Source organism: Neofelis nebulosa, chromosome 2 (assembly GCF_028018385.1).
Source record: "Neofelis nebulosa isolate mNeoNeb1 chromosome 2, mNeoNeb1.pri, whole genome shotgun sequence".
NCBI lineage: Eukaryota > Metazoa > Chordata > Mammalia > Carnivora > Felidae > Neofelis > Neofelis nebulosa.
The window spans coordinates 11,058,342-11,086,335 of record NC_080783.1 but is presented as its reverse complement, the minus strand read 5'-3'; the positions used below and the strand labels follow the sequence as shown (position 1 = coordinate 11,086,335).

The window sequence follows — 27,994 nt, the reverse complement described above, 5'->3', positions numbered from 1 at the left end:
AAGATAGAAAGACGGTAAAGACAATGAAGTAGGCAGGCACCATGGAGGGAGAAATGGAAATCACAGAGGGGAAGTAACGTCAATCCATTTGACAGTGTTGTTTGTACTTGAAACTGGCCAAATCATGCACTTATTGTGCGGAAACCATCACGACTCATTCCAGGGAGGGTCTTCCTGGGAGTATGTAGAAGCAAATAGTTTCCTTCTCAAAGGTGTCACAATCTCACTGGGAGAGAAGGCATCGATGCAATTTGAGTAATACAAGCTGACTATGTCGGATATGTCGCAAGGCAGTATTTGATTAATCGTTAGGTAATAAGCACTACTTAATGAGTTTCTATACGCCAGGAGCTTTATGTACGTATTCTTTAATTTCAACCAGCAAACTGAAGGTATTCTCTACAGATAAGAAAAGTGGGATATAAAGGGATTACTTTACTAGTATCATGAAGTAAGTAGGGAATCGAGCTGGAACTCAAACCTGGACCTCTTTGATGCCAAGCACATGCCTTTTCAACCCTGCCACACTCCATTTCAATGGTGTAGTGCTTTGGAAAGCAAATACAGTGTTTTGATAGAATTTCCAATTTTCTCTTGATCTGAAATGCTTCAGAAATCCTATCTTTTATATCAAATATATCTGATAGCAGGGATTCTCAAATTGTAACAGGACCCTTGGGGTCTCTTGCACCCTTTCAGTGGGGCCTCGAGGTCAAACCTCTACATAATAACAGTCAGATACCATCTGCTTTTTTCGCTGTACTGACATTTGCCCTACTCGTACAAAAGCAAGGAGAGGTGAAACTGCTAGAAACTTACCACACATCAGGCGGTGGGTAGCCACAAACTCTCAGAGTGGTCATTGTATTTCTCACTGACACACACTGGCACAAGGAAGAAACCCCCTCAGTTTCACGTAGGAAGGTCCTTGATGAAACAGTAAAGCTCACTAATGTAGTGAGACACTGACATAGGAGTACTTGCATTCTGGGTGGTAAAATAGAAAGTACTCATTAAACACTTCTGCACAGTAGTGTTCCGTAGTGGTTTTGAGGAAAACACCGTGCGGTCCTTTGAGCGGAGAGATGAACTAGCCATTTTCTTCACGGAGCACCATTTTTACTTGGACTGAGAAGCAAATGTCGCTTCCAGACCCGGACATTTGGAGGACATTTTGCTTGAAAAGGGGCAAAGCGAGCCTGAAACTTACAAGCAAAACTGTCAGCATTTCTTGCCAGTGACAAAATTTGAGCTTTCAAGCAAAAATTAGAATTTCAGAAAACTTGTATCTACCTCCATGAGCTGGGTAGCTTACCAACACTAAACGAGTTTTCTGATGATAGTTATTGGTAGTGATATTAACAAATGTGATTTTGGGGGGGGGATATTGTATGATTATATACGTCAACATTTAGAAAATGTGCATAACTCAGTAAACTAATATTTTTCAGATGTCTGGTGCGTGGTATATAAACCATACATGAATAAAATATCCTTTGAACATGTGATATAGACCAGTGGATTTTAACGTAACGTACGCAGAGTTAATTGATGTGGTTTCAGATTCTCTATTGCAACCACTCTTTATGAATTAACACTTGTTAAGTTTTAATGTAGTATTAAAGAAGATTATCCATGATTACCGGAAAATGCAGTTAAAATATTTGTCCCTTTTCCAACTGTATATCTGGATATGACCAGATTTTTTTCCCATATACTTCATCTGAAATACCATGTAGCAACAACTTGAACGCAGAAGCAGAGATGAGACTCCAGCTGTGTTTTTATTTATTTATTTTTTATTAAAAAATTTTTTTTAATGTTTATTCATTTTTGAGAGACAGAGACAGAGCACAAGCAGGGGAGGGACAAAGAGAGAGAGGGAGACATAGAATCTGAAGCAGGCTCCAGGCTCTGAGCTGTCGACACAGAGCCTGCTGTGGGGCTCGAACTCACAAACTGTGAGATCATGACCTGAGCCGAAGTCGGATGCTTAACCGACTGAGCCACCCAGGCGCCCTGAGACTCCAGCTGTGTTTAATTAAGCCAGATATTAAAGAGATTTGAAAAGTGTAAAGCGATGCTACTTTTCTTGGTTATTTCTGTAAAACACGCTATTTACATTAACATGATATGACTTTATTATTGCTATTTTAAAACAGTTTAATACAGAATTTAAATTTTCTCAATTTTAGTGCAGAAAATATTACAGAAATAAAATTTCTTTGGCCTCAATAATTTGGAGAATGTAAAGTGGTCCTAAGGCCAAAACTTTTGAGATCCACCGGCCCACATTTATAGAGGTAGTACAGTAAAGTGGTTAAGAGGTTCTGTTCATGTCCCCCCCACCCCCAATAACTAATCTCTGTGTTGTTCAGATGGAATATATTCTGTTGATCTGTCTTCAAGTTCACTGATTCTATCTTTTGTCCTCTCCACTCTCCTATTGAACTTATTCAACAAATTTTTCACTTTGTCCTTTGAATTTCCAGTTACATAATACCCATTTAGTGTGTTTTAAATACTTCTATTTTTCTGAGATTTTTAAAATTTTGTTCATTTGTTTCAAGTGAATCTGTAAATGGTTGCTACAGCATTTTTGACCTCTCCTTTAAAATCCTTGTCAGATATTTCCAGCCTCTGATTCACCTCCATGTCTGTGTTCATTGATTATCTTTCTCTGGTTATTGGTGTGAGAGGTGATTTCCTATGGTATCCTGGCTATTGGGGTTTGTCGATGGTCTTTTCCTGTTTATTGTATCCTGGACATTTTGGTTCTTATGTTAGCAAACTCTTGATCCTATCTGAATCTACTTTGGCAGACAGTCACCACGTTTAGATTTCGTGTAGAAGTTCTGGTCTACTTTGTGGGCTTTAGTTCCAATGGCAGCTTAGTGTTTTGAGCCCTCGCAATGCTCTTCCGGTCTGCTTTGTTTTTCTGGTGCTGCTAAGGCCCTCCTGCTCAGTTCTAGCTGGTGCCACCTGCAGGGTGGGAGGTACTTCCCACTTCCCAGGATGCGTGGTCTCACTGAGTGACCTTCTGGGGGCGGGGAACAGGACTTTACCTGGTTACACTGCTGGTTAAAATGCAAGAAGACACTTGCTTTGTCAGCTGGTTGTGGAATGGGGTCTGGGATATCCCAGGACTTCACTGCCGCCCCCTTTGCACGTGGATGAGACTGCCCACCAATGGCTTGGTTGTGGAGTGGGGTCTGAGTGGTCCGGGGACTTCTCTGTCTCTGTTGCAGAGATAAGATAGTGCCCCGGGGCCCCAGCTGAGAAGCCGAGGTCGAGGACACCTGGAGCTTTGTCGCTGGGCTGCTGCAGGCAGATCAGAGCACTGCTGGGGCCCAGCTTTGCAGGAGAACTGGGGCGGCCCCGGGCTTCCAATGAGGGAATCAGACTGCCTAAGGGGCCCCAGCTGTGGAGCAGGGCTTAGGGCTCCCCATGAGTTTGTTTGTTTGTTTGACTTCCTTCTCCTGGTCCTCTGGCCACAGAGAGCAATCTTTGCTGCGGCTCGGTTTTTGTTGGCTGTGCTCTTTGGTGGTTCTGGGCAGCAGGTCAAGCTCCTCTCCAGTTGAGGGACACGTGGGAGACAAAAAGAAAACCCAGGGGACTCACCATGCTGTCATTCCTCAAGTCCTGAGGCCTCTGGCCAGTCCACCTTCTACCCAGCTTGTGATTATTTTACCATCGCCTGTTGAAGACTTTCAAGGGTATGTAGCTGTATTTAGAGGAAGGACTAGGGAAAAGCGAGTTCACGCAACCGTGTTTTAAAATCAGACATCACTGCATTATGTTTTATGCCGAGAAATTTTCATTTTTTAATTATTTACTTTTGAGAGAGAGAGAGAGAGAGAGAGAGAGACAGACAGACAGACAGACAGAGCCCGAGTGGGGGAGGGGCAGAGAGAGAGGGAGACACCGAATCCGAAGCAGGTTCCAGGCTCCGAGCTGTCAGCACAGAGCCCGACATGGGGCTTGAACCCATGAACCGGGAGATCATGACCTGAGCCGAAATCAAGAGTCGGACACTGAACCGACTGAGCCACCCAGGCGCCCCGGATGCCGAGAAATTTTACAAACTTAAAAAATAGAGATGAAAAAAAGGTTACGGCAAAGTAGACTAACTTCTGACATTGGCGTGTCATCCCCAGTGTCTTATACCACGTTTGTTTATTTTTACAGGAATTATGTTGGAATATGAAACGAGTGGAGAACTGAAGACCAAATGCATCGATTTGCTCAACCTCAGTCCCAGGTAAACCCGCCATGTGGTGCAGCCTGGGTTTCCGAGCCAGATTTGTTATTGACAAACGCTGGCGCAGGGCGGGGTGTGGAAGGGCTGCGTGGACTCACCGTGCAGTGCTCAACACATGTTCTGCGGTGTATTATTTCCTGCTTGCTTCAGTGAGACCTGCAGGAGTGCCTTGCTGGGTGAGGACGAGGTGGGAAAAGGATCGTCCGTCTGCCCTTTGTTTTTCTTCCTAAATACACCTGTTGTTGTTTTTAATCTTTTAGGTTAGAGCAGTTTTAGAAAGCTGTGAAGACAGGAGCTCCCCCACGCCCCATGCCCCGCATCCCAGACTCTTAACTTCGTAGATTTGTGTGGTGCGTTGGTCAAAATTAATGAACCGGTACTCACACATTATTACTAACGAAAGACCATATCTTATTCAATTTTACTTGTGTTTTGTTGTTGTTGTTGTTGTAGTTGTTGTTGTGGTTTTGTTTTTTGCGTAATTAGCTTTTTCTCGTCCAAGATCCCACATTACATTTCATTGTCAAGTCTCCTCAGGCTTGTGGTGGTGGTGACAGACTCTCAGACTTCGCTTCTTCTTGATGGCCATTTAACATTTTTGAGGAATGCTGGTGATTGGAATTTTAAGAATAGTACTGAGCCTGTTATTTCCCTGGTAGACAAACATCTCACGGGGCTGACTGAATTCCGCTCCCCTCATTAATTGTCATGGGGCAGAAGTAGGAGGACCCCATCTTTGTCTCCAAAGCTTGTTATGCGCCCAGAGGAAATCCTCTTGTGAGGGCATATTGCCCAGAATTCATTCCCTTTAGGAAATCCTGTGCAAAACTAAGAAAAAAAAAATCATCCTCTGCAAAACTCCACTTCAAGAGACAGGATCAGATCAGTGATTATCCTGTGGGAGCCCAGGCTCAGATAAGATGAAGATATTTTGAGTGGAAGAAAATTGTAAAGCGAAACAAAAATGCCACGATATGTGTTTCAGAGTTGTGGGCCAGCGAAATAAGTGACTTTCCACTGTGACTGACCTGCTTTGCCATGATTAGTGGAGCGGGGACAGACACGGGCAGCGAAGAGGACCTCTCACAGAACCACAGTTAGATAGTAGACGAGCTGCTCTCCAGTTTGAAACCTCTCTCATGGCCACGGCCACTTGAGCGGTCTGGAGTCTGTGGTGAGGACCGGTCGTGGCTCGGATGGTGACGGCCCAGGTAGAGTTCATTGCCACCGCCAGGTGACCCCACAGAGAAGGCGGTCAACTGTTTGCTTTTTAATCAAAGAAGAAATGGTGGCAAAGATAAGGCATCAAATGTCATCTACAACAATCATTGCTCTATCTATTTTTCGGGGAAGACAAAGTCTCAGATCAAGTCACGATTTTCGGTTCTTTTGGTAACTGGCACATATCACTGGTAAGTGTGATTCCGCCAGCATGCTGAAAGTTCCTTTGTTAGACGTTCATTTATTTAGTCTGTAACGATGTTTTGTGCACCACCTCCCTGCAAAGCTCTAGGTTAGGTTCTGTAAGAGGTTCTAAAGATATTAATCTTAATCCCTACCTCAACGAATTTATTGTCTAGCTTACTAGAGAAACGACTTGTATAAAACATGAGTGGCACAGATAAATGTCTATATGAGAAAATATCTTGCAGGTAGAGATTCAGAAAAACACAGATTTTGTATTTAAAAAACTGTAGATCCTTGGGGCGCCTGGGTGGCTCAGTTGGTTAAGTGTCCGACTCTTGATTTCGACTCAGGCCATGATCTTAGGGTTGGTGAGATCGAGCCCCGCATCAGGCTCTGCACTGACAGTGGGGAGCCTGCTTGAGATTCTCTCTCTTCTTCTCTCTCTGCCCCTCCTCCATTCTCAAAATAAATAAAATCAACATTAAAAAGAAGCGTAGATCCTGGGGATGCCGTAGTCATCCTATGTAGTGAATAAATGTCTCAAAGTAAAAAAGAGAAAGGATGGATCTTATTTCTAGTTCTGCTCAAGAATCTGAGTGAATTCTGCATATAAAAACATTTGCATGACATGGGGCACACTCGGGTTACTGTATCAGAATTAGAATTCCACAGGGTTGGGATGGACAGATTAAATATCTGGTTAATTTAGACCTTGCTGGGAAATCTGTTTTGCTTCACAACATTTGTTGGAAACCTTTGCAAGAGGCATTATTATCTTTCTAATTCTTACGAAAGTATAACTCCTTTGACAACAGACTCTGGAAATGCATCCAACTCATCATTGTAAACTGTCTCTGATTCATTCCTGTTCTAAATATTCACTCCTATTCTGAAAGATTGTATTTCTTGAGAGCCGAGATGATATCTTTTACACTCCCAGGGCCCAACCGTAGTAGGGACTCAGTAAATGTAGGCGGGATGAATCGTCTTCTAACTCAGTCCCTTACACAAGACTGGAGCTCAGGAGATGTTTATTTACAAAGACCAAGGCCTGCTTATCAGAGTTTGCATTTCTGGGCAGTAGAGGCTGAGACGGAGGCAGGTGGGTGAGAGGTTTATTGGGAAGTGGCATCTGTGACAGACGGGATGGAACAAGGCTCAGCACGAGGAGCCATCAGCCACGATGATGCAGAGGTGATAACATTTTCTGCCAAGGCCACGAGGGAGCTCCAGAGTAAAGCTCATCGGTGAGAGTCGCTTGCGGGGCAGAAATGGCCAGGCTGACCTTGGGCTCAGCCCTGGGCTCGGGGCGGCGGGGGAAGAGCATGCCTCGGGCTCCGATGCTGAGGTGGATCCCGAAGGAGCGGCCGCTGGAGACTGTCAGCTACCTAAACACCTGCCCCCCAGCGGGGCCCCGAGTCCTTTCTTGAAGCGAGGGAACTGGACAGTACATCTTCGAGACATGTTCGTGACATGTTTTACAGAATGACCCCATTTTGGATGCTTTGTGGCTTATGGATGCTTTGTCTTGAACAATTATTATTCTGGGCTGGCAAAATTTACCAGAATCGCTACAGGTTATTTGAATATGGAGGGAAACCTCGAATCTGCACATCCCCAAGCAGTTCTTTTTTAAGAAAATCATGTAGCCCGTAAGAATTATTAATGATAATCATCATCATTCTTTGAATGTTCATTTTTTGGTTCGCTACTTGCTGTTTCCCTAAAAAAAGTATTTCAAACTTAACCTTTTTCAAATCTCAGTTTCTTCATCACCAAAGTAATTATGATAAAAGCGTTATATTAGAGGATTGTTGTAGGATTAAACAAGAAAGCATATGGAAGGCACAAAGTATAGTCGTATCGGGAACATTCTGTATATGTTCATTAAAGAGACAAAGGAAGCAGGGAAAAAGTAAAGAGAAAGAGCTCAGTCTGCACTTGACCTTCTTAGGTAAGCAAATCAATATCCTTGCTCCCCTTTCCGTGGGGAGGTCACAGTTAATGAAGAATCATTCTGAAGAACCCAAGCCACTTTCAGGCAGACTTGATTTCTTTATGGATTTGCATTCCTCCCCGCCCCCCCCCCAAGAAATCTCTTAGTAAAGCTGATGGTGTTTTTACATTTTATAAATGTGCTTCATAAATGCAATGTCATTCTTCATGGGTTGCGTGTGTGTGTGTGCAAATTTTGGTATAGAAAATAGTAACTTTTGTGTGTGGGAATTCCAGTACTGACGTCAATGCCTTAGTAGAGGAGATACAGAAAGCGGAGCCGGTAATCACAGCTTCACGATCAGACCAAGTAAAGCTTTTACTACGGAGATTACAAGACAAACTCAGGCAGCACAGCAACCACCAATTCTATCTTTTTAAGGTAATGCATGTTTTGAAATGACCAAATAGAAGAACTTCAAAGAAGTGGTTGACATCCGATCAATCCGAGATAAAATGCAGATTATATTTTCTCTTTCCCTTGGTGTCTCATATATATTTGCTAAGACTAAGTCTCAGCAAGTGTTTATTTACTGACTGAATGAAACTGAAACGTGTTTCCCAAGAGAAGTTAAAAAAAGATTTGTAGTAAGTTTAGCTATTCTTTACGATGTTCCTTTTAAAGGATGACCATTAAGGTAGCTTCAAGTTATTGAATAATTGAAGTTTCTTTTCAGTTGGAGTAATATTAAGTTCTGTTTCATGGAATATCAATACTTACTATTTTCTGCTTCCATGTGAACTAAACTATATTTCAGGAAATTATTTATTGATACGGCTTATATAATAATTTTAATGCAATGTAAGTGTGCCTATTTTTCTCTGTAGTTTTCTCAATGATTAAATTTAAAGTATAACAAATGTAGTCAATTACTCAGGAATAGCTTTTAGTTTTTCTTAATTATTTAACAATATTTAATAGTTTATTCTAATATTGCTTCATATCACACTGGTTTTCTTTTTATGATTTAAATGAATTTTGAAGAAATGCCATTGTTATCAGGGCGCCTGGGTGGCTCAGTCGGGTGAGCATCCGATTTATGCTCAGGTCATGATCTCACAGTTCATGAGTTCGAGCCCCGCGTCGGGCTTTTTGCTGTCAGCTCAGGGCTTGGAGCCTGCTTTGGATTCTGTGTCTCCTGCTCTCTTTGCCCCTCCCTTGCTCGCTGTTTCTCTGTCTCTATCTCTCAAAAAGAAATAAACATTAAAAGATTAAAAAGGAAATGTTATTATTATCTATATTTGTGGCATATTCTGTCTCATAAAAAAATTACATCTTTTGTAGTCATCCCTTTAACGTACTATTGAAAGAGGAGGAAGTTATTCTTGTAATATTTATTTTTCCAGCAGGTGGCACTATTTAACTTCAAATATCAGCTCTATAACTACAGTGACCTTGTAATTTATCTTCCAATGGGAACATTTTTGATAGTGAAAGCAGACACTATTGATAATTATGCCCCCGCAGCAGACGTAACTTGGACTGTCCCAGCCTAGCCAATCACTCCATCTGTAAACAGACTATCCAATTTATGTATGTTCATTTGATAAATATTAAGGTATCCACTCTGTGCTTGACAGTGTAGGAATTGAAAGATAAATGAAATAAGAGGCATCCTGACTCTAGAGGAGCGTTAGGATTCCAGAAGTATTAATTAATTGTAAAATCTGCATTTGAAACGTATTTAGTGTATTTCCTCTATATGCTTTTTATGTCTATGGACAAAATCATGTGCAGTATTTAAAAGACAATATTATAAATTAATGCTATTTGGTATCTTATTTAATAGCAGTAATTTATCTTAAAAGCCATTTCATGGAAAACACAGATCCAATATTGTTTTTTGTAATTATGTTAACTACCAAATGTTTTATTGGTCTTAATGGTAGGAGATACAATGTAGTTTTTTCTCGTCTGCTCAGATAGTGAATATTGTCCACTTATTATGTATAATTAAGATAAACTTGAATATCTTCCTTGGTTTGAAATTAAAATTAATGATTTACACTTTTTTTTTTGAGTTTAAAACAAATGCTGTTTTCTTTCATTGAAGGTTCTCAGAGCACATATACTGCCATTGACTAATGTTGCACTTAATAAATCGGGGTCTTGGTAAGTTTCTGTTATTTATTTAAAACTTAAAATTTTTAAAATTTTAAATGAAAAAATTATTTATTTATTTTCTTGCACTCAAAGTCGAAAAGTTGCTTTTATTTTATTTAATTTTTAATTTTTAATTTTATTTGAATCCAAGTTAGTTAACATATAGTGCAATAATGATTTTAGGAGTAGAGGTTAGTGATTTATTACTTACATATAACACCCAGTGCTCATCCCAACAAGCATCCTCCTTAGTCCCCCTCACCCATTTAGTCCATCTCCCCCAACACCCCTCCAGCCACCCTCAGTTTCTTCTCTGTATTTGAGAGTCTCTTACGGTTTGCCTCCTTCTGTTTTTCTCTTGGTTTTCCTTCCCTTCCCCTATGTTCATCTGTTTTGTTTCTTACATTCCACATATGAGTGAGATCATACGATATGTATCTTTCTCTTATCTTTCTCTGACTTTTTTCACTTAGCATAATACACTCTAGTTCCATCCACGTTGTCGCAAATGGCAAGATCGCATTCTTGTCGATCTGTAATATTCCATTGTACATATAAACCACATCTTCTTTATCCATTCATCAGTCAGTGGACATTTGGGTGCTTTCCATAATTTGGCTATTGTTGATAGCGCTGCTCTAAACGTTGGGGTGCATGTGCCCCTTTGAATCAACATTCTTGTATCCTTTGAATAAATACCTAGTAGTGCAATTGCTGGGTCATAGGGTAGTTCCTTTATTAATTTTTTGAGATAAAAAATATTAAAAAAATTATTAGACTTTATTATTTATAGTGGTTTTAGGTTTACAACAAAATTGAGCAGAGGGTACAGAGATTTGCCACATACGTCTGGCCCCCACACACCCTCAGCTTCTTTCACTGGCATCTTCCCCCAAGGATTGTGCATTTCCTACATTTGATGGGCCTACATTGACAAACACATCATTATCACTCAAACGTCATAGTTTACATTAGGGGTTGCTCTTGCTTTCTTTCATTCTATGGGTTGACAAATGTTTAATGACAGATCTCTACCATTAAGGCATCACACAGAGCAGTTTCTCTGCCATAAGAATCCTCTGTGCTCCATCTATTTATTTCTATATATCCCTTCCTTCCATCCTTCCTTCTTTCCTTCCTTCCTTCCTTCTCCCTCCCTCCCTCTCTCCCTCTTTCCCTCCCTCCCTCCCTTCCTCCTTCCCTACCTCCCCTCCTCCCTTCTTGTCTATTCTAGAGAGAGAGCAAGTGATCAGGGGAGAGGGGCAGAGAGAGGGAGAGAGAATCCCAAGCAGGTTCTGCCCTGCCAGGACAAAGCTGGGTTCGGGGCTTGATCCCATGACTCTGGGATCATTACCGAGCTGAAATCAAGAGGCAGACACTCAACCAACTGAGTCACCCAGGTGCCCCTCTATATTTCCCTTTCTATTCTTCATTTCTAATTTTCAACAACCAAGGATAAAATTTTTTTAAATAAAATTGTATATATATTTAAGGTGTACCACATGATTTGACGTACATACACATAGTGAAATAATTGTTGCAGTCAAGCTAATTAACATATTATCTCCTCACAGTTACCACTTTTTGTGTGTGTGAAGAAAGCACTTGAAATCTATTCTTTTAGTGTATTTCCAGTATTCAAGCCAGAATTATTATTTTATTTTATTTTTTATTTATTTATGTTGTAATTTACATTCAAGTTAGTTAGCATATAGTACGATAATGATTTCAGGAGTAGAAGACAATGATTCATCCCCTACGTATAACACCCAGTGCTAATCCCAACAAGTGTCTTCCTTGATGCCCCTTGCCCATTTAGCCCATCCCCCCACCCCCAACCCCTCCAGCAACCCTCAGTTTGTTCTCTATATTTAAGAGTCTCTTGTGTTTTGTCCCCTCCCTGTTTTTATATTGTTTTTGCTTCCCTTCTCTTATGTTCATCTGTTTTGTATCTTAAATTCTACATATGAGTGAAGTCATATGATATTTGTCTTTCTCTTACTAATTTTGCTGAGCATAATACCCTCTAGTTCCATCCATGTTGTTGCACATGGCAAGATTTCATTCTTTTTGATTGCCAAGTAACATTCCATTGTGTGTGTGTGTGTGTGTGTGTGTGTATACATATACACACACACACACACACACACACACACACACACACATATATATGGCACATCTTTATCCACTCATCTGTTGATGGACATTTGGGCTCTTTCCATACTTTGGCCATGCACTCCTATGAACAGTGGGGTGCACGTGCCCCTTTGAAACAGCACGTCTGTGTCCTTTGGATAAATATTCAGCAGAGAAATTGCAGGGTCATAGGGTAATTCTATTTTTAATTTTTTGAGGAACCTCCATACTGTTTTCCAGAGTGGCTGCACCAGTTTGTATTCCCACCAGCATTCTTCTTTTTCCACATCCTCAACATCTGTCATTGCCTGAGTTAAATTTAGCCATTCTGACAGGTGTGAGGTGGTTTTGATTTCTATTTCTCTGATGATGAGTGATGTTGAGCATTTTTTCATGTGTTGGTTGACTATCTGGATGTCTTTTCTGGTGAAGTGTCTATTCATGTCTTTTGCCCATTTCTTCACTGGCTTACTTGTTTTTTGGGGGTTGAGTTTGATAAGTTCTTTATAGATTTTGAATACTAACCCTTTATCTGATGTCATTTGCAAATATCTTCTCTCATTCTGTTGGTTGCCTTTTAGTTTTGCTGATTGTTTCCTTTGCTGTGCAGAAGCTTTTTATTTTGATGAGGTCCCAGTAGCTCATTTTTTGCTTTTGTTTCCCTTGCCTCCGGAGAGGTGTTGAGTAAGAAGTTGCTGCGGGCAAGATCAAAGAGGTTTTGCCTGCTTTCTCTTCGAGGATTTTGATGGCTTCCTGGCTTACGTTGAGGTCTTTAATCCATTTTGAGTTTATTTTTGTGTATGGTGTAAGAAAGTGGTCCAGGTTCATTCTTCTGCATGTCGCTGTCCAGTTTTCCCAGCACCACTTGCTGAAGAGACTGTCTTTATTCCGTTGGATATTCTTTCCTGCTTTGTCAAAAATTAGTTGGCCGTTCGTTTGTGGGTCCATTTCTGGGTTCTCTATTCTGTTCCATTAATCTGTGTGTCAGTTTTTGTGCCGGTACCATACTGTCTTGATGATAACAGCTCTGTAATTCATCTTGAAGTCCGGAATTATGATGTCTCCAGTTTTGTTTTTCTTTTTTCAGGATTGCTTTGGAAATTCAGGATCTTTTCTGGTTCCATACAAATTTTAGGATTGTTTGTTCCTGTGAAGAATGTTGGTGTTATTTTGATAGGGATTGCATTGAATATGTAGATTGCTTTGGATAGTATCGACATTTTAACAATATTTGTTCTTCTAATTCTTGAGCATGGAATATTTTTCCTTTTTTTTTGTTTTGGTATCTTGTTCAATTTCTTTCATGAGCTTTCTATAGTTTTAAGTGTATAGACTTTTAACCTCTTTGGTTAGATTTATTCCTAGGTATTTTATGGTTTTTGGTGCAATTGTAAATGGGATCAATTCCTTGATTTCTCTTTCTGCTGCTTCATTATTGGTGTATAGAAATGCAACTAATTTCTGTGCACTGATTTTATATCTTGTGACTTTGCTGAATTCATGGATCAGTTCTAGCTCAGGCCAATATTATTAACTATAGTGATTATGCCTGTGCATTACATCTCTAGATTTATTCATCCTACATAACTGCAAATTTATGCTCTTTATTTATTTATTTTTTTTTTTTTTTTTTTTTTTTTTTTTTTTAATTTATTTTTGGGACAGAGAGAGACAGAGCATGAATGGGGGAGGGGCAGAGAGAGAGGGAGACACAGAATCGGAAACAGGCTCCAGGCTCCGAGCCATCAGCCCAGAGCCTGACGCGGGGCTCGAACTCACAGACCGCGAGATCGTGACCTGGCTGAAGTCGGACGCTTAACCGACTGCGCCACCCAGGCGCCCCAAATTTATGCTCTTTAACCAATGTCTCCCCACTTCTCCCACTCCCCGGTCCTTGGTGACTACTGTTCTACTGTCTGCTTCTATGAATTTGACTTTTTTTTAGATTCCACCTGTGCGTGAGATCAGACAATACTTGTTTTTCTGTGTCTGGCTTCTTTCACTTAGCATAATGCCCTCCAAGTTCGTCCATGTTTTTGCAAGTGGCAGAGTTTCTTTCTTTCTCATGGCTAAAGAGTATGACATTCATTCCCTGATGGAATTTGTTGTTTCAGTGTTTTGGCTATTGTGAACCGCGCTGCAAAGAACATGGGATACCTCTATGGGACCCTGATTTCTTTTTTTTTTTAATTTTTTAACGTTTCTTTATTTTTGAGACAGAGAGAGACAGAGCATGAACGGGGGAGGGGCAGAGAGAGAGAGGGAGACACAGAATCGGAAACAGGCTCCAGGCTCCGAGCCGTCAGCCCAGGGCCCGACGCGGGGCTTGAACTCACGGACCGCGAGATCGTGACCTGAGCCGAAGTCGGACGCTCAACCGACCGAGCCACCCAGGCGCCCCTGATTTCATTTTTTTTATATACACCCAGAAGTGAGATTGTGGGATCATACGGTAGTTTTATTTTTAATTTTTTGGGGGACCCACCATCCTATATCCCATCACGACTGTGCCAGTTTACATCCCTGAAAAGCTAAGAGGAAGTGTCTGGAGAAGAATCAAAGGTACACTGCCTTGTCAACCCTTTTGTTTGGTTGAGTTTCCTTGTCAGAATTTATCATTTATCCGTTTACCTTTTATTGTTACCACTTGACACTCAGACTGTTTTTTTAAATTTTATTTATTAATTTATTTCTTGATTTAATTTATTTGTTTTAATTAATTAATTTAAATTTAAGTTAGCATACAGTGCAGTATTGGTTTCGAGAGTAGAACTCAATGATTCATCACTTCTGTATAACACCCAGTGCTCATCACAAGTGCCCTGCTTAATGCCCATCACTCACTTAGTGAACCCTAACCCTACCCCTAACCCTACCCGCCTCCCTTCCTCCATCAACTCTCAGTTTGTTCTCTGTATTTAAGAGTCTCTTAGGGTTTACTTCCCTCTGTTTTTATCTTACTGTTCCTTCTCTTCCCTTATGTTCATCTGTTGTGTTTCCTAAATTCAACATATGAGGGAAATCATCTGATACTTGTCTTTCTCTGACCGACTTTTTTTCACTTAGTATAATATACTCTGGTTCCATCCATGTTGTCACAAATGGCCAGATTTCATTCTTTTTTATTGCAGACCAGCTTTTTACTTCTGTGCACTTTTTTTTCTGTGTTGGGGAAGTAGCTTTCCTAATGGAATATTTAAGGAATAACTAAGATAGTATTTTTAACTTTAAAATATTAGAGGTCAAGGGGTGCATAGGTGACTCAGTTGTTTCAGTGTGGTCAACTCTTGATTTTGGCTCGTCATCTCAGGGTCGTGAGATCGAGCCCTTCATTGGGCTCCATGCTGAACATGGAGCCTGCTTGAGATTCTCTCTCTCTCTCTCTCTCTCTCTCTCTCTCTCTCCCCCCGCCCCCAACTTGCATGTGCTCTTTCTCTCTAAAATAAAAAACTACATATGAGAGGCCAACGTACAAATTATTCCTGTAGAAGAATGGTCATGTAAGAGGATTGCTAATCTTCAGTAAATATTCACTGACACTTACTAGTTTGCCAGTCATGTTCCAGGTCCTGGGGATGATGGCAGTAAACCAGATGGGTAGAAGAAAGACTAGCAAAGAGGTGAATGTGCCTGCTCAGGGTGTGCTTTGGGGTCAAGTTGAGGTCCCAGAGACAGCCAGTGCTGTTGGTCTTGTGGGCCATGAGCAGAAGTTTGAATTTTCCTCTAGATTGTTAGGAAGCCATCAGAGGGAAGTTAAAAAAAACAAAAACCTCCAATTTCGGTGTGGAAGATAGACTCATAAGGAGTAAGGACCATGTGTGAGCCAAGATCTATTAGAAGATGGTTTCATGGTTTAGGCAAGAGACGGAGGCAATGGAGCCTGGTGAAATGTAGCCACACCAGGGGTGTATTTTGAGATTGGGCTCACAGAATTTACTAATAGATTATGTGTGGTATGTGAGGGGATTAGAGGAACCAAAAATGATGCTAAGATTTTATGGGCTGACCAATGGGAAGAACGATACTGTTTATTGAGATATGTTAGAATTTCAGAAAATGTTGCTGATTAATATTATTTAATTTGTAATTATTTATAATAATGATTATTGGCAGGATTACTCTTTATTTGATTTAGTGGCTCCTTTTTGGTTTAGGGATAAAATTTAAAAAGTTCCTAATAAAAGGATGTAGCTATTGTTCCCAATTTAACGGTTCTCCATACACGATTTCGTTTTGTAAAAAGCAAGATAGGGGCACCTGGGTGGCTCAGTCTTGGTTAAGCGTCTGCCTTCAGCTCAGGTCATGATCTCACGGTTTGTGAGTTCGAGCCCTGCCTTGGGCTCTGTGCTGACAGCTCAGAGCCTGGAGCCTGCTTCGGGTTCTGTGTCTCCCTCTCCCTCTGCCCCTCCTCTGCTCATGCTCTGTTGCTCTCTCTCTCAAAAATAAAGAAAGATTAAAAAAAAGAAGAGCAAGATAAACGGGGCTATAATCTTGTAGGTAAAAAAACGAGGTCTTTATTAACACGCTGCTGTTGTCACTTTGTGATCTATTTGTCTCCCACGTGTTAGCTTTATTACAGGAAGCTATGATCGGACGTGTAAACTTTGGGATACTGCATCTGGAGAGGAGCTTCATACCCTGGAGGGCCACCGGAATGTGGTTTATGCCATAGCATTCAACAATCCGTATGGGTAAACAGACATTCAGTCATTCACTTCTTCCTCATTAATCCATTAAATCCTTTATTTTCTCTCCATTTATTCATGTCTTCCTCTGTTTTTTGGGGGGTGAAAAGAAAAAGAGAACTAAAATTTCCAAGTGCCTGGATGTGTGCTTTGAAAGCTTTTTAAATACCCCTTTCGGTGCTTAAAGGAGTTTGGGGATAGGTCTTCTTTTTCTCACATAAAGTGTATAAAGTTCAAGGACCTTTCTCAAAATCACGGGGTAGTTAAGAGGCGAGCTGAAGTCCCAAGTTCAAGCAGGGCTGAGTCCCGTGCCCTGGGAGTTCTCTGACAGGCACTTATGTCCTATTGATGTTTAGAGCACTGGCTTCTGGAGAATGTGACATACCCCCAGAGCATGGTTAACCTTGTTCAGAAGTTAATTTACAGTCTTAGCTGAAAAAAAAAATGGATCCAGTAGCATTCTAGATAACAGCACAAGATATAATAGCATTTTTTTTTAAATTTTTTTAACGTTTATTTATTTTTGAGACAGAGAGAGACAGAGCATGAACGGGGGAGGGTCAGAGAGAGGGAGACACAGAATCCGAAACAGGCTCCAGGCTCTGAGCTGTCAGCACAGAGCCCGACGCGGGGCTTGAACTCACGGACCATGAGATCATGACCTGAGCCGAAGTCAGACGCTTAACCGACCAAGCCACCCAGGCGCCCCTATAATAGCATTTTTAAACCAGCCTCTAGTTAACTGATTCAACAGATGAACCAATGTTCTCTCTAGCTCTCCTTCTGCATGACGTACTGCTGGTACCCAAGGCTCCCTGGATATTTGCAGAAACGGGGCCATCCACTGGTGTGCTCAGCTTTTCTTCCCACCGGTTAGGTCTAAGTCTACCATGAGTTACTTGTATTTGTCCATAAATCTGCTTATGTTTGTTGTGATTTCAACTTTAATGATCGAATTGAATTAAATAGTGCTTAAACTAATGAAATATGCATGTGAAAAGAAAGCTGTTATTTTTTCGTGAAAACGTAGCTAAGGTAAATCTTTGAAAAATTGCTAGTGAGTGAAGTTGTAGGTGAGGCCAGTGCAAACATTAGAAAATGCATGGAAACATTTCGAACTATCTTTGTACTCAGATGGTCCTACAAGTGTGTCTAAATTCTCAAATTGGAACTTGTAGAGGTTGGATATGATTTCTGTAAGGCAGATAATGAGCTCCAGGTAGCCAAAGAAAAAGCCTTTGCTTTGCGTATTTGAGTAAAAGTTTTTAATGTGTGTCTTTTTTCATGACTGACCACTGTGACTTTTTCCATTCACTAAGCTGTCTCAGTAAATATGTCTCTTTTATGATAGTGGTATGATGACTAGAACACAACAGTAAATGGCTTGAAAGTTAGAAGAGAAAGGCCAGTGGGATTTCTCTTGGTGGAGGTTGTGAGGATGATGTGCAGCTCCAGCAGAAGCTTGGAGGTGGAAAATAAAGGAGGCGGGAGGGCACCCTGGGGGAGGGCACCCTGCAGCTCCACGGCCTAGGTGGGGCTTTGCCCGGCTCCCCCAGTGCCCCTGGCTCTCTAGTGGATGTTTCCTGGTGAGAATCAGAAGTGGGTGAGGTCAGAGCGTTCTGCGTAGTTTGAACTCTGTTCTGGATGACTGAGTTGTCATGAAGGCTTTGTGTACAGAGGAGGGACGCAATGCAAGTGCCATTTTGGGAGGGCTGTTCTGGCAGAGAGAAGGGGTCAGAGGGTTTGGATTGGGATGAAACAGGAGGCAAGGAATTTAGTTAGGAGGCAGATAAAAAGATACATTCATGGGATGATGAGAACAGTCTAGGGTAGTGGCAGGGGTGATAAAGGGAATCCCATCAAAATCTGATGCACTTAAAGTAGAAATTTTATACCATATATGTTAAAAACTTGATATGTAGGTTGCTAATGTCATTATATCTTTCTAAGATGTAACACAGTTTAAATCATATCAATTGTGATGGCACAATCAAACTCAATTGGTACATTAAAATGATTAAGTATTCCAATTACATTACCCAAAACCTAACTTTGATGTATGCAGTTTTGCATTGTAGAGAATGATAGTTTTTATAATGCCTTATTGCACCAACCTGTGGGAGAGAGATTTAATTGACATTATAAATGATAATGCTTTACCTCTACTATAATTCCTACTTTACTTGCAGTGTTATTTAAAGGACTTTAACAGTATGTTCTGCATGATATAATATAATATCCTATAATATTATACTTACAAGACAGGATATTTTTGCGTATCTATCTTAGAACAAAGTTTTGGGGGGATAGAGAGGGGAGGAACTCTTCATCTTTTGGCCTTTCTATTGGATTCTACCAAGACCCCCTGACAAAAAACTCGCTTGTCCAATTACATAGTCTGATGATTTATGTACGGATTAAAGCAGCCTTTTTCACAGCACTTTGGGGCACTGGGGTTTCAGCAGAGTGAGTTCAAGATTCAAGATCGCCACCAAAGAATGAGACGGTGTGTGTGTGTGTGTGTGTGTGTGTGTGTGTGTGTATGTGTGTGTATGTATGTGTGTGTGTGTGAGAGAGAGAGACAGAGACAGAGACAGAGAGACAGAGAGACAGAAAGACAGAGATAGAGATAGAAGAACCAGGTTAGTCCTTACATGTTTTATACATTGGGTCAGAAGTAAGCTTTGATTCTATAAAGTAATTCTCAAAACTATGAAATCAGTGTTATCTTTTATAATGTAGTGGTGAATGGGTGTAGAGAGCAGTGTGTGATCCAACAGGAACTGAGAGAGAAACAGCAGCAACTTGAGACAATATGTCTGAGGGGGAGGAGGGCTGGAAAGTGGAGGGAAGGAGCTGACAAAGAGCACACAGTGCTCTCAGCATATCTGAGCAGAAGTTGGACATCAGCAGCTGATGAGAAACGCTCAGACCAGATGGGGAGAGAGTTAGTGCAGACTTTGGGTTGACAACCAGCCTTGAGTGTTAGGAAGCTCGAGTTGGGTGGGTGGGTATTCTCCAGAACAGTCTGTCCTTGGAGCATGGAGCATGGACAGAAAGGACCTGACTCCTTTAGTATCAGAGACCACAGAAATACTTATGTGGGTGGCCTGAGAGCGAAGGAGAGATACAGGGCATTAATGTTAGTTTGGATAAAATGTTAATCCTATGACTGTGCCAAGCACATAGAATTTGCTTTAAGATATATATATTTGGGTCTTAAGAGCCAATGAGGGTCTTGAACAATGAGCTTGCAGTATAACCGGTGACCCCGTTGGGTGAAGCATTTTAATGAGTTGCTATAAAAGACAGGGGTCAATGGTAAAGGAAAAGGTTTAGTTCCATGGTCAAAGGTTAAGCGGGCCAACCTACTCTTATCTATCTGGTGTCGATAGTAACCCTGCTCTGCGGTGTACATGGAAAGCCTCTTGTTTGAAAGGGACTGAGGTCTCACCATATTTCCTCCGAAAACCGTCTTCCTTCACCAAAGAGCTGACAATTGGAATATTAGCAGCGTTATTTTCCCAAGGAGACACTAAATTCTCAAAAACTCATCTAGCCATGTGGTTCATTGGATTTATACCTTTTCATTTTTCTTCTTTTAAATTCAATGTTATCCTTGTCAGTAGATCTAATAGAATTTTTCCGTTTCCTGCAACTCATACATTTTTAATTTCCATTTGGTGGGAGTTTTCTAAACTAAAAAATTTACCATATTCATTGTGCTAGTTTAAAAACTGATTGTAATCCCAAACATAAATTTATACTTTCAATGTAAAACATTTTAAGTTAAATGCATAATCTTATATTATTGAAAAATTAGACCTCAAAATTGTTATCCACGGAAACAAACGTAAGATTGTTTGTTGTTGTAAAAACGAAGTAAATTTCTGAGTAGATACAGACCTACGTATTAACGTCTTGTCTTAATTCAGTGTCTCATATAGTGTGTTTGAATTTGTTTTCAAAATCTACGTTTGTTTGAAATTTTAGTGACAAAATTGCCACTGGATCCTTTGATAAGACTTGTAAGCTATGGAGTGTAGAAACGGGAAAGTGTTACCATACCTTTAGAGGTCATACAGCAGAAATAGTGAGTATATTTATTCTGTTATATTTTTTATGTTCTTGTTCTTCTTCTTCTTCTTCTTCTTCTTCTTCTTCTTCTTCTTCACTTTTCTCTTTCTCTCTTTTCTAATAGACTTTATTTTTTACAGGAGTTTTATATTTACAACAAGACTCAGTGGAAGGTACAGAGATTTCCCATATATTCCCTCCCGTCCCCCCAAAACCAAGCATGTCCCGTTATGAACATCCCCCACCAAAATGGTACCTTTGTTACAATTGATGGACCTATGTCAACACATCATTGCTATTTCTTTTTAGGAGTCCGTTATATAAAAGTGGTGGCTCTACCTTCATGATTAATTTTATAATTCTATACAGTATTTTTAGTTTACATTTATTTCATATGGTGACATTTATGTAAATTACAAGCTATTCGAGTGTTTATATATTAAAGACGTCGTTCAATAACCTGCATCCTGCATTGACCAATTAGATATGATAAACATTTAAGTGCAATATCCAACCTGACTTCTTCTTTTTCATTGACTTGCTTTTGAAGGATTGACTTGATGGGGGTTGATAAAATTCTTAACATAGCTTTTAAAGTACCATATATATATATATATATATATATATATACACACACACACACACACATATATATATATATGTGTATATATATATAAATATATATATATATATCACGGGAAATATATATATATATATATATATATATATATATATGTATCACGGGAAATATTTAGGCTGATTGTTTCCCAGATATCGTTAGAATTCAAATTTGCATAAATAGTTTGATACTCTAAATAGCTTTCACTATTGGGAGGCCTTGACCTTGGCCAATTCTGTGTTACAGCTTATAACAATTAGTGAGATAATTGGCACCCTATGGAACAAATGATAGCTTTTAAAAATAAACAAGCTGCTTATTTTAGGAGCAAAATTTATTTATATTTATCCTTCAAACTCATGGTGTGCTCATCCAATAAGGGCTCATGCTATGTTTAATACTTTGCTAGACACTGGGGGATAATGCAGCGAAAAACTATAACCGACTCGTTAATTGCACTCAGTGCGCACAAAGCGCTGTCCTAAGCCCTTCACATATATTAGCTTAGTTGCATCTTATAACAACCCTAAGGGCTAGATATTTCCCCCTTTTACAGTCCAAGATGCTGAGGCATAGAGTACGTAATTTACCCAAAGTTATAAAAAAGACATAATCCTCATTCTCACACTCCCTTGGAACTTTGAAAAAGTTTTTTTTTTAATATATGGTTCCTAGGAAAACATTGATTTTTTTCATAGTCAACAACATTAATCCAATAAATATTTACTAAATATTGGCTGCGTGTCGAGCCCTGGCCTACGTGTTTGGCATGCCAAATAGAATCACACATAGATCTTGTCCTGCAGGGATTTTGTACTTTAGTAGAGGGAGTAGAGGCACCAATAAATAAGTTCAAGGATGCTTTGTGGGTGTGCTAGAAGTTCGTGGGGAGTTTAGTGTGGTCACAGAGGGGAGCACCCAGTAGGGGGGTGCTGAGGAGAGACTTTGCACGTGTACTCAGGACGAGGAAGCAGCACGCCCAGAGGACGTGTGCAACGGTGGTGGGTGCTTTTGAACTCGGGTGACTCTGTGTGGCCAGAGCAGCACCTCCCAGCCTCGCCCTGGGGTGATATACACAGAATATGCCAACGTGGCCATGCAACGCATGGAGGGGAGCTGCCTTCTGCCCATGGGCAGGGGTGCTGGCTGAGGACCCCTTGTGCTGCCCAGCTGCCTGGATTCCAGGCACCTTATCTTGGCACCTGCAACCCATTCAGAGCCACATCGCATGGTGAGCATGATCGAAGTGGCCCGTAGTTTTGATTCCTATGCTATACTAAGGAATTAGGGCTTCATCCTGTGGATGGTGCTGTGCTGTTGGGACTCTTAAGCTGGGGGATCGCGTGGTCACTTTGAGTCTTTGGGAAGATCATTCTTTTGGCAACGTGCAGCGTGATGGGAAGTAGGGGCCGGTCGGGCATCTTGTTTCCAAGCAGAAATGACAGAGGCGTAGGTGGTGGAGGAGTAGGACTGGGTCAGCAAGTAGACGTGAGACCTGAAGGAAAAAAGGGCCTCTAGAGAGATTCCCTGATTTCAGACAATGGCAGTACCGTTCACCAATTCTCTACATAGAAGGAAAAGCAGCTCTGTGTTCATAGGACTCACGTGTCTTAGACTGATTGGTCCAAGCTGCCCGCGTGGTGTCCATCGGGGGCCCCTTGGGCCTGAATTGAGTGGCAAAGTCTGGGCAGGAGACACGGATATGTGGGTGAGTCAGTGGTATTAGGGTGGCAGCACTTCCACTGAGGAAGTGAAATTTCTGAAAGGAAAAGGGTCAGTATGGGGAGAAGTGTGATGGCATCTTGAGCAGATGGGGAAGAGAAGAACCCTCCAAAAGATACAAAAAACAGATAGGAAGCAAAAGAAGAAAAGCAGAGCAGGGTCATGGCTGCCAAGAGGGAAGAAAATATGGAGAACAAAGGGGTCAACACTGCAGATGTCAAGGAGGTTAAGTGGGATGACTGACAGCCATTGGATCGGCCCTTTAACCAAAGTGGTTCCAGCAGAGTTGAAGAGTGGGGGATGGGCAGTCAGGGATTTGGTGGTGAAAGGGAAAAAGTAGTCGGCACATAGAGTCAAGGGAGGGTTTGTTTTTATGTGGGAAAAGCTCAAGCATATTTCTAGGCCACTAGGAGGGATCTAGTCCAGAAGGAGGGAAAAATCAGTGGGCACGTGGCTCCTAGGTATGTGGGCAAGAGGGTGTCTCAGAAGGGCGAAGGGATCCCTCTGCACCTGAGACGGAAAGAAGAGAGGAGAGGCCCAGGTGAGGAAGTCCCCCCCTCCCCATAGATGAGTTTTCTCAGGGAAATAGTAGGAGGCCAGGCTATCTGTGGAGGAGGGGTGAAACAGACCGGGGACAAGAGTGGGGAAAGGGACAACGTACTGAGGCAGAGGCACGTTCACGTCGGGAAGGGTGCTGAGCACACAGCTGAGGACAGAAGGCACGAACCAGCAACGCCATAACCTGCTGTGCAGTTTTCTGAAGCTGAGTGGTGACGGAGGGCAAGTGAGTGAGCGCAATGGCAGTTGCTACAGTTGGTGGGAGTCTTACGGATGGTGCAGTGGAAAGACAGGGAGTGAAGGTATTGAGGATACTGGCAGGAGCCATGTTCTCAGGGTGTCAGCTGAGTGGGGGATGAGGGCCCGGGAAAAGGCAGGGGTCTGAATGAGATGGAAAATGTCCTGGGGATGGCTTGGTGAGGAAGGAAACGGAAGTCCTGAGAAATTGTAACTCGGGATTGATGTATTGGTAGTGAATTTTCTAGAGGAAGTGATGTCAAAGTCCAGGGTGTGGCCATGGGAGTGATTATGAAAGGGAGTGCAGGGTCACGGGTCTGGGGTACTGGACTGGTGCCTCACAGGAAGGCCGCGTAGGACTTGGACTTGAGACTAAAATCCAGTAGCCAAAGTCCTTGGTGAGTGAGGGGGAGGATTGAAAGGACTGTGAAGTTAACACCCAGGAAGCCGGAAGCCAGAAAACACGAATCTCATCTCGAAGGAGATGGGTTTGCTTTTGTTCGTGTTCTGTGGTCTGGAAGCGGGGAGGGGCGCCAGTGCCCCTGAAATCCTGAGCCGGGTGCCGTGGGAGAGCAGGAAGCTTCTTCCCAAGAGGAGAGTGCTTCGGGATTGAACCGGCACAAGGCAGGCCACCCGGATCTGATGTTTCACTGCGTGGTTTACAAAGAATTAGGCTGAATCCAAGGTGGTTGCTTCCCGAAGCTTTTCTGTGCAAAATTGAAGGCGTAAAACTCTTCTCTCTCTCAAATCTCTTCCACTTCCTGTAATTCAGGTGTGTTTGTCATTCAATCCTCAAAGCACCCTCGTGGCCACTGGCAGCATGGACACAACAGCCAAACTGTGGGACATTCAGAACGGAGAGGAAGTGCTCACTCTGACGGTACGTTCAAAATGCCGACAGCCTCCGGAGCCTTGCATTTTCATTCGCCGCCCTTTAGCACCGGCCTATCATTTGAGTTTGTTTCTATTTTTGTGTTTATTGCAAACTGACCTCTTGGGCTTTCAGACTCTGCAGTGAAAAGAGTGTCCCGGTTGGTTTGCTGGCTCTTCCAAAAGGCTTTGATGGGAGAGCTGGGGAAGCCACGCGGGCTCTTTCCTGTGACTGGCTTTAGTCTGTAAACCATACCAACTGTGACTTAAAGCCACCGCCGTCTTCCTGGCTTAAAGCCAAGTAGGAGGAGGCTGGCACTTTCTGGAAGGGGTGGAAGTGGAGAACTTGCCAGAAGATTCCTTAAACGGATGACTGCTCGCTCCGTCCTCCACCACTCCCCACCCCCCCCAGTCTTAGAAGCCTTCTGTGTTACAAAGTCTGAAATGACAAGGGGCCAGTGGAAAGAGGAGCAAGGCCACAGGGCACCGCCCATAGCCCCGGTGCTGCCTGTCCCCACAGGGGCCTCTGTCCACTGCCACCAGGCGTCCAGCACTTGCCTGCCGTCTCTGCTTCTCCCCACCGCAGCCCACACCCCCGTACAAAAATAGGGTGATTCTCTGTGCCGATCAGTGGGAACTGCTAGCTGGAAAACCCAAGTCTTATCCTTCCAAATTATAGACGGACATTAAACACAAGACCCCTCTCCTAGGAGAGCTTTTTCCAAGAAAGTGACAAAATGGCCCGGAGAGAGAAAAAGCACCCTTTTTAACTAACGCCGAGGGATTCAGAGTGCCAGCCTTAATTAGCGTAAGCATCCTCTTTCGCTCTTCGTTCTCATCCTGTCCGAGGGCGGCTGCCTCTGCATTACCTCCACTTTCAGACACATGCCTGACAGTCCTCGAAGGACGCATCTGTCCCTGCACACCTACACCTGCCTGCTGCCAGAGAACACATTCGTTTCGTGTGTTCGGAATTGCAATGTTCAGCCACATTTAGTTTTTTGCCATTCGGGATCAACCAGAAATTTGATTTGTAAGTGAACCTTTCCGCTACTTAAAAAAGTAATATATGTTAATTTGCTACAATAATTAGAGAAACAAGGGAGACACTGCAGAGTAGAATCTGCCGCAGAGAAGGGCTTCTTCGGATTGTCTCAGGACGTCTGATGCATCAACCGTAGACAGGGACCAGGTGAAACTCAGGCCAAAGGCCAGATATTTATTAACCTATCCTTTAATTTTTTTTCAATGTTTATTTCTGAGAGATAGAGAGAGAGAGAAGGAGTGGGGGAGGGGTAGAGAGAGAGGGAGACACAGAATCCCAAGCAGGCTCCAGGCTCCGAGCTGTCAGCACAGAACCTGATGTGGGGCTCAGACTCGTGAACTGCGAGATCACGACCTGAGCTGAAGTCAGACACTTAACCGACGGAGCCACCCCGGTGCCCCAAGAATATCCTTTTTTTTAAGTTATTAACTTTATTTCACAAACTTGCCTATTGTTAACCCATAAAGCACACAGCCCTTTTTTTATAATCATTTTAAGTTTATTTTTTGAGAGAGAGAGAGAGGGAGAGAGAGAGAGAGAGAGAGAGAGAGAGTGTGTGTGTGTGTGTGTGCAAGAGAGCTTGAAGGAGAGGTAGAGAGGGAGGGAGACAGAGAATCCCGAGCAGGCTCCACACTGTCAGTGCAGAGCCCAACGCGGGGCTCGATTTCACAAACTGTGAGATCATGACCTGAGCTGAGATCAAGAGTCAGATGCCTAACCCACTGAGCCACGCAGGCTCCCTGCATACAGCTCTTCTAAAAGTGTTTTTAAGACAATGTGAAAAAAGCCCTCTGATTTCCCAAATCATGCTCTCGCCCTGTCTATTCAAACAGAAACAAAAATTAAAAAAAACAAACAAACAGCCGTACTATGTAAAATTGACTTGATTTAAGTGTGTAAGTCAACTTTGAGAAAAATTTAGTCAAGTGCCACTTTCCCTAAACTGTAGTTTTCAGACATTTCCCCGGAAAGAAACCTGTGCCCATTTGCAATCTCTCCCTATTGCCACCCCCAGTCAACCACTAATCTTTTTTCCCCCTATAGAGTTTTGTCTTTTCTAGCATTTTCTTATCAACTAGGATATTGTGCATTTGTAGGGAGTGTTTTTCCACAGGTGTGCATGACGGTATCCACTCTCTTTCTAGGGACATTCGGCTGAAATCATCTCTTTGTCCTTTAACACCTCGGGAAACAGAATCATCACAGGGTCTTTTGATCATACAGTTGCAGTGTGGGAAGCTGAAACTGGAAGGTATTCTGTGTCTTTAGGAATATTAAAACCTGTGGGGCGCCTGGGTGGCTCCGTCGGTTAAGCGTACAACTTCGGCTCAGGTCACGATCTCATGGTTCGTGGTTCGAGCCCCACATCAGGCTCTGAGCTGTCAGAGCCTGGAGCCTGCTTCGGATTCTGTCTCCCTCTCTGCCCTACCCCTGCTCATGCTCTCTGTCTCTCAAAAATAAAATAAGAAAACATTAAAAAAATTTTTAACACCTAAATCAGAGGGTTAAGAAGACAATCTTTGCCGTTCATTAGTTTAATCTTATATCTATTAAGTGTGCTTTGGATTCTATAGGAATAGGACACACCGCAAATAAATTAATTCATTATTTAATGGTATTTCCGATCCATAAAACATGTGTATTTTCTTAGAATTCTGAGCAAATAATGCCACACAGCAACGTACAAGGAGAATGTTAACAGTAGCCTGGGTGTATGGCTGTTACTTATTCTGTATACTGTGTAATCAAATTTCAGTGGCTTGTCATTACGGTAGGCATGGGTATCAGGAGTAAATAAAATCATGGCTAATTTCCCCTACTTAATTTAGTCCACGAACTTCAATTTCCTTCCTAATTATTTTTGGTTCTAGTTGCTAAGACGTTAACTAAATTAGACTATTTGTTCTATAAAGCTCTACCTTGGACCTGTCTGCATCTTGATAAGGGGGCTAATTATCAGGGGTAGCAATCCAGATGGATACAACAAGAAATGAGAGAGAAGGAGGGGCCCTTCAGACACTCGAGGGGAAGTTTCTGAACTACCAGGGGGTCCGCTCATCCCGCTTCCAGAATTTCAGACGATCTTTATTATTTTTTACCCATGGCTTTCTGAGGTCTTGTCTTAAGTAATGTTGCCATCTTTGAGTGCTTAAAGTTTTGGTATATTTCTGCTGAAATGAAATGAGTAGCCTAGTTGACTCTTTTTGAGCTATAGTAAAGCCATCATTGTTTGGTCATCAAAGGTGTTATTTTGTAAAAACCAAAGTTTAGGTTCTTA

At 42.0% G+C, this 27,994-nt stretch overlaps 1 protein-coding gene across 4 annotated transcripts in view; it reads left to right on the top strand.

Moving 5' to 3' along the window:
- The window catches only part of DAW1 (dynein assembly factor with WD repeats 1), a 47,985-nt gene that overhangs the window by 8,736 nt on the left and 11,255 nt on the right, over positions 1–27,994 (top strand). For all 4 annotated transcript variants that reach the window (XM_058702396.1, XM_058702403.1, XM_058702412.1 and 1 more), the window contains exons 2-8: positions 4,189–4,261; positions 7,901–8,045; positions 9,718–9,776; positions 16,472–16,594; positions 20,582–20,681; positions 24,574–24,681; positions 26,862–26,968. In XM_058702396.1, the coding sequence (XP_058558379.1) occupies positions 4,189–4,261; positions 7,901–8,045; positions 9,718–9,776; positions 16,472–16,594; positions 20,582–20,681; positions 24,574–24,681; positions 26,862–26,968 (715 nt within the window). The remainder of the gene's footprint in view (positions 1–4,188; positions 4,262–7,900; positions 8,046–9,717; positions 9,777–16,471; positions 16,595–20,581; positions 20,682–24,573; positions 24,682–26,861; positions 26,969–27,994) is intronic.